Source organism: Acanthisitta chloris, unplaced genomic scaffold (assembly GCF_000695815.1).
Source record: "Acanthisitta chloris isolate BGI_N310 unplaced genomic scaffold, ASM69581v1 scaffold22766, whole genome shotgun sequence".
NCBI lineage: Eukaryota > Metazoa > Chordata > Aves > Passeriformes > Acanthisittidae > Acanthisitta > Acanthisitta chloris.
The window spans coordinates 21,271-28,479 of NW_008679268.1; the positions used below are offsets into that span (position 1 = coordinate 21,271).

General features: G+C 44.4%; 1 protein-coding gene across 1 annotated transcript in view; it reads left to right on the forward strand.

Annotated features, from left to right (window-relative positions):
* Positions 1 to 7,209, forward strand: part of VWC2L (von Willebrand factor C domain containing protein 2-like) — a 49,078-nt gene that overhangs the window by 18,756 nt on the left and 23,113 nt on the right. Inside the window, exon 2 of the mRNA XM_009077226.1 lies at positions 1 to 130. Within this exon, the coding sequence (XP_009075474.1) occupies positions 1 to 130 (130 nt within the window). The remainder of the gene's footprint in view (positions 131 to 7,209) is intronic.

The following is a 7,209-nucleotide window of genomic DNA, read 5'->3' on the forward strand; positions in this document are numbered from 1 at the left end:
CCCTCGCCATGCGAATGGTGTCGCTGCGAGCCCAGCAATGAAGTTCACTGTGTTGTAGCAGACTGCGCAGTCCCCGAGTGTGTCAACCCAGTCTATGAACCAGAACAGTGTTGTCCTGTCTGCAAAAATGGTAAGAAAGTACTGTGTTGACTTTAACAAAGAGATACAAAGGAAGCATTTTGTTCAAATGTTACTGATGCATCTCCAGGAGGTTTGCTCCCATTGTCACAGGCTGGAGTTGGGGCTCTGCCTTCTCCTTTGTGTGTGGGCTTTGGTTACAAAATGACTACTAAAAGTTAAGGCTGCCCTTCATGGCCTCTATCTTCTTGGAGGTGATGGAATGGCTGACTTGACTAAGGCTTTATAGGATTCAGTTGTGATATTGATGATTCTTGTTTCATGTCTTTGCTTTTTTTTCTCATAATTAGTCTAACAAGTTTATGAGAAAAGAGAGAGTCTTTGTGCTGAAATGAAGAAACCACTGGTTGTTACCTAAGATCAAGGGAAAACTCAGCAAAATCAGTGGCAAAACTCCTGTGGCCAGTAAGACACCCACCAAGCCTGTAACATCGTTAGTTGTGTGCTGGAGTCTGTGGGTGTAGCGTTGGCCCTCATTGCCATGCTGAAATGATGTCACGAATTGGAGTGTGATTCATCAATACTTTCAAGAAAGGTTTTGGAATGACTGAAAGTAACTCTTTGGAAAAATAAATCTGATTTCAAGAAGGTTTCCCCAGTGTTGTACCGCAGCCTGTACACACATGTCTCTGAAAAAGCAGCTTTCTCCTAATGTAGATGTGAAGACAGATTAAAAGGTAAGCTAGCTGCACATAAACCTCTTCACAGCTTTCAAACATGTAAGAAATGGCTACGTGGATTCATCTTCTAGTGTTTAGAATTCACTATCCATATGTATTTTCTCTTACATACATCACCACTGCCAGATAAGAGTAATGGTTGCTTTGGGATCTGAATGAAAATGTTTGCAAATAAATAACATTTTCAACACATTTTCTGCACTTTAAGACAGAGAAAAAGCAAAGAGTTGGCAATGCAAAATAGTTTTACTAAAGGAATGGCAAAATTAAAACTGGTCAGGAGAATTGCACCAAAAATACTGCTTGAAGTCCTGAGGTTGCATTAAACCATGACTTTTGTTCAAAAATGTTTTCTAAAGTTTTCATTTAGTTTCATGTTTCTGTTGAAAAGCAGAAAATGTTCATAGGAAATTTCATTGGTTTGTTACTGCTGTTGATGAACTTCAGAGAAAAGGTTTGTTAACCAACCCTGTCCACCACCTTTGCATGCTGCGTGCTGCACTTGGGTGTGAGGTTTCCCTTCACACTCAACAAGATCAGTGTCTTGGGTTGATGATTTGGGGGATACCCCTGGCCGTGGCCATGCCTATCACCAAAGCTCAGACTCACTGACACCCAAACAAATGCTGCTTGCCTGTGTTTGGCCTCATGAATCTCCTCATTCACAGTGGCAGCACTTCCCACCTAGTTTGCATTGCATGAATCCAACCTATGAGCATCACTCAGGCTTCCCAGGAGTGCACACTCAGAGGTGCCTTCACACAGGTCCAGGAGCTGCTGGGTATCCCACCAACCCTTCACTGCAATAACCATTTCCCCCAGTAACCAGACTCTCCCTCTTTGGGTGGTAGTGCTTTTCTGTGTTGCAGTACCCAACATTCCTGGTGACCGTGTGTGAGCATCATGTTTCTTCCCAAATAGCCAGGGGGAAAGGGAAAGAAACAGATCCTGTTGAGGGGAACAAGGACAGGAGGACAGAAGGAAAATCAGCCACGTGCTGAAGGGACTCTGGAGCACAGTGTAGTGATTGGAACCCTCACACAGAAGGCAGGAGACTTCATCCATGGTTTTATCAAATCTCCCCACTCCTCTCTGTGCTCATCTGTTGGGGATACAGATATAAATCTGTACAGCTGAAACCTGTTTTAGGCAGGGACGTATTTCTCATCATCTTCTTCACATCAGCCTGTATGTCTTGAGGCTCCTGGTCTCTGGGGCCAGCTCAGCCAGTGCTGGGTGAATGGGAGAGGTGGCATGGTGGCATGGCTGTTCCTTGGGATTGAGGAGCTTGTCTATAATGGGAGTGGTGTAGAGGGGAGCTGAACCCCTCCTTGTGTCACAGCTTGGCTCTAGGGATGAGATGTGAGACCCACCCCCCAGCTGACAGGGCTTTCTGCTCCTCCTGGTGCATCTGGAGCTGACCGAGTAACAGTTGGCCAATGTTTGTGCTTTTGCCTGTATGTTTCACAAATGTAATGAAGTAATTCACACAGTGATAGATATTATTAGGCACCAAGATTATCTCCTTTGTCGTAGGGAATTTGATGAACAGGTTTTGTTACAGCTCTTGGATGTGGCTGAGTGTGGCACACACCCTTTGCCTTTTTCTTACAGTTTGGGAGATCCATGGGAAAGAGCAGCCACTGTTGTGTCTCTTCCCATCTGAATCCCTCTGACACATCCTAATGAATGAGGAGTACAACGTTTTCAGCTGTCTGTTCATCCTGAGACCAAAATTTTGTCTTTCAGCTCTCCACTGCAGCCAGTCAATTAAAGCTCAGTTTCGCAAATGCATGAAGATAACACAAGCTGACAGACCCACTTAAATGACTGAACCCCCTCTCCTTTTTAATTAATTTGGGGTTTTTTCCTTCAATCCAGTAGCTTTTGCTTTCTGCCCAACTGATGAAGACAGTTACAGTCTTCACATGTTTTGGTCATGTGTTTTGGTGTGATGAAAAGATTTTAGCTCAATCCCAGTCCCTGTGGTCATCATTTTAGACTGGTAAAGAGAAGAGCTCAAGGGATGCAGATGTTGGGGAGGGAGGGAAAAGTTAATCTCCAGAACAATATGTGGAGCCAGTCCTGAAATTGCAAAGCTACTCCTTAAAATTTTCGTAAAGGAAAATGCTCATTTTAGGTTAAAACACAGCCCTGCATCATTTGCTGCACTCTGCTAGCAGCATGGCATGTTTGCTTTTTAGCTGCTGCTGCCATTAGTAAGTTCTTCGTGACACATTCAGACAGATTTTCATGTCTTTCTTAACTACATCTTGCCAAGGGCAAAAGTGCTGTGAAGCAGCGAGCACTGGCACAGGTTGCCCTGAGAAACTGTGGCTGCCTCATCCCAAAAAAATGTTCAAGGCTGGGTTGGCTGGAGCTCTGAGCAACCTGGTCTGGTGGAAGGTGTCCCTGCCCATGGCAGGGGAGTGGAACTAGGTGATTTTTAAGGTGCTTTCCAACCCAAACCATTCTGTGATTCTGTGATAATTCAAAAATCTGTTAATTCTAACATACCTGACCTGAAGATTCATAGAAGGCTGATTTCAATTTCCCTCCCATCATTTAAGAGCAGTCTGAATGAGTGACTTTGGAGTTTTATTCCTTATTGTCAAAGGAAATGAAATTGTTCTCTTGTGCTTCCATAAACACTTGCTTGGCAAGGGATGCTGCACTACACACGGAGCAGGCGGAGTTCACTAGGAGGCAAATATTTGGAGGTTAGGGAGGGAGAGGACGTCTTCTCCTTCGTGTCCTATCATCCGATTTGTCAGAGTGGATTTTAAGGGCGATGGCTCCAGGTGCTGTGCAGCATTTCTGTCGTAGAGAGGAAAGGTCACTGGATTTCACGTTTCCTGGTAGTGACAGACCACAGAATTATGGCCCCGAGTTGTTATTTTTAGTCATTGTGACTTCTCCAGACAAAAGTGTGTCAGATGTTGTTAACTCTCTACTCTGCATGATCTAAAACTTGCCTATCACTGTTAAAATCAAGCTCGTGGCTGCCACCATCTGTGCTCTCCCTCCTGCCCCCAGGTTCTCCTGCCGTTGAACGAGAGGATCCATACACTCTGTTTATGCCAAAGCCTTTCTGAGCAAAAACCTCAATGAGGTCTCCATCCTCCTGTAGCCAGGGCTGTGGACATACCTGTGTGGTATTGCTCATACCTCCCCTATGCCTTCTCACCTGACCCTGAACTCTGCATTTCCAAACCTCTGCTTGTCCCTCCCCCATAAGTCCAGCCACTGCTGTGGGCTGAGCCTTGTAATTGGTGGGATGTGTGTGGTTTTTAAAGCATTTTCATATGCATCACTTGGAGGTTGCTCTTTCCATTTCCTTCAGCCCTTTAGATGTGTTCTGACAAGGGTGCAGATGCAGGAATGGGTGGGATCATTGGTGTGTCATCCTCACATCTCTTAATCTGGTTTAATTTGTGATCTAGATTAAATGGGTTCTTCTTCTTCACCAACTCCAAGCAATTCTCATGTACTCCTGGGAGAAATTCACTGTGTTCACCTTCTCTCCATGCTACTTGACCAAGCCAAAACCCCCTGCTCCCAGTGTGCCCTTTCAGGGGTGGTGGGTAGATGTGCTCCAGCAGGGAGTCTCCAGGTGGCCTTGGAGGTCCTTCCTGCAATGCCACCTTGAGTTAGCAACACACTGATCCTTGCCTACTGCTCTCAGGGGGCTCAGCTTCACTCCCCATTTGCTGCTTTGTGGAAAGAAAACCAGATGCAGTTTCAAACTGGCGACGTCGCAGCTGTTCAGGGAAAGGCTGGAGGTGAGCAGAGCCAAGGAAAGGGCAGCGCAGGGCTCCCAGCGACCCACATTCTCCTGCTTATCCTTCGGTATTGTATCCCAAAATAATTTCGACATGAGCAAAAAATTCATCATGTGGCACAGCTGTGTCAGGGAAATTAATTTTCAAGTTATAATAAATGCCACAATAGAATTGTTAACTTCTTGTCCTCCCTAAAGTGTGAAATGCTTTTCAGAGCATTTCCAAGGTGCCTTCACCCATTTGCACATGCATTAATGCAACTGCTAAAATAGTCTTGAGGGATGAACAGAATAAGTATTCTAAATTTCTGGTTTGGGATCTGGTTTTGCCTTTCATTCCATTTTTGTTGTTAACATTCCTCCACAAAAGGATTTGTTGCCCAACAAGCCACATAAAAGCTAACTTGTCCACAGTGAAATATTTCCTGGCAAGTGCTTAGTCATGTTAGCCTGAATTCTGGAGACATTCGTGATGGAATACTGGGAAGCAGGAAGACATTTTGTAGATAATCTGTCACTGAGTCTTTAATTAAAGTTCTAAATTATCACAGCTGATGCAGATTTCCAACTAAAGAGGCTGATCCTGCCCTCTACACACAACTAAAAGATCCTTTTGACCTTCAGCGGATTTTACATTGGTAGAATAGCATGTCTTCAGGCCAAGCTCTTGTGAGTATTTATTGTAATGTGCTATAAATATTAATAATTCCATACAAATGTCTTCATATTTGAGGGCATGAGCACAAAAACGAGTAAATAATAATTTATTCCCATGCGTATAAACGCCACATTTTACCTAAGCTTCTCTCTTAATTTACTGAGAGTATAAACTTGCTGCTCATTATTTCTCGGTTGGAGTTAATGTGAAATAAGCATTCTGCACCCCCAGCCTGTTCCTGCTCTAACACAGCGTGTCTTGCTCAGGAAACCCCCAAGGATTTTCCCAGCCTGTTGAAGCCGCAGGCAGCCTCTCCTTGAGCAAACACACACGTGTTACACATGTCCCTAAGTGAATTTCTCCTGCCTCTGAGTAGGATAACACCCAGGGGCAGACCTTCAAGACTGCCTTTCCATAGTAAGCAGGATGGAGAAATGCCTTTTTGCTAAGTGGAAGAATTTTGGAAATCCCTAAGGACTGAAAGGATGTCTTCTTGGAAAAACTGCACTGTGGGCAACTGGGGGAGTTGGTGTCAGGACATGGGCAGGCAGCCCCCAGGCCAGGCCACTCCTGTCATGCCAGTTCAGAGCTGGTTCATGACCTTCACTTGCATTCACAAATTAAACACCAATGGCCACTCAGGTGAGAGCAGCTCCCAGGAAAGTCTGGATGCTGCAGAAAGAGGCGTTGGCAATGTGGTCAATGAGCAGAGCTCTTCCTTCTGCGTCAGGGAGGCAACTAAATCAGTGCTCAGGTATTGTCTCAGGAGGGCAATGTGATGTGTTAATTGTGCAAAATCCTTTGGGATTTGGGGGTGACAAAAGGCTCCCTGTAAATGTAAGTTCTTTTAGGTGAAGGTAATGGATTAACAGTGCATGTTGTTAACCAATATTGACAAAAAGAACATTCCCACATAGTCTCTGTTGTTCCAAATGATCAGCTATCTTGAAAGGTGCCAAGATTTTAATATCCAATAATACAGTGCCTGGATATTAAGCTACCTGTGCTTTTTTGCATAAATATAGCTTGTGGTTTATCTGCAAGATGTGGATCTCTGAATCTCCAGGTCATTGTTTTGGAAAGCTTCTGCTTCTAACGTGATCAGTGATAAAAAAAAAAAAATCAATGAAGTGTGGAAAAAAATTGCTAAAAGTTTGAGAATAAAAAAGGAAGGATTTGGGGAGAGGATGTTTTGTCTGCCATTTGATTATATACAACTTTTGGAGGATAAAGGTGACACAGAAAATGTGGCAAGAAGATGAGAGAAGACTTCATGTTCATTTACTTTATGGAAAACAGTGATTTGGAGCCATGAGGAGATTCCTTTAGAAAAAAAAAGAAACCAACTAAATAAAATTCCTCTTCTAATTTATTTCAGGAATTCCTAAAATGGCCAGATTTTAAGATTGCACTTAAAACCCCTTCAGTCAAAGTCTATGCAATATGCTGATTGATTGTGCAGATGCCAGTTGAATGTGGCCAGCCAAGAAGAAGATGTGTTCCCCACACTGGACTTTGCTGGACTCCACAATCCTCTTCATGGGTCCTGGAGACTGAAACCGGTAGCTTGTAGCGTAGCCACATCACCTTTCCTTCCTGGTGAATGAAGTATCTCTGGCAGCCAGCCAGCTTTTTGGGCACTCAGTTGATCCCACTGCCCCATTCAGATGTCAGGCTGAGGGGTCATGGGAAGGACCTGCTTCTTTGGGCAGCACTCGCCCACCACACGGGGCCTGGTGGTTGTTTCACAGCTGCCTCCTTAGCACTGCTGTGCTGATGCAGAGATGTCTCCCACTTGCAGAACCTGTGGAAGTCACCTTAACAGAGCCCAGTGCACTGAGAGTCCGCAGCCAGCTCTGAGCATTGATGGTGTTGGAAGGTTGAATGCCAAAGAAAACTCCTGAGATCACAAAGGATGTGATTGTTTGTCAGCTAATGTTCTCTGTGATTAC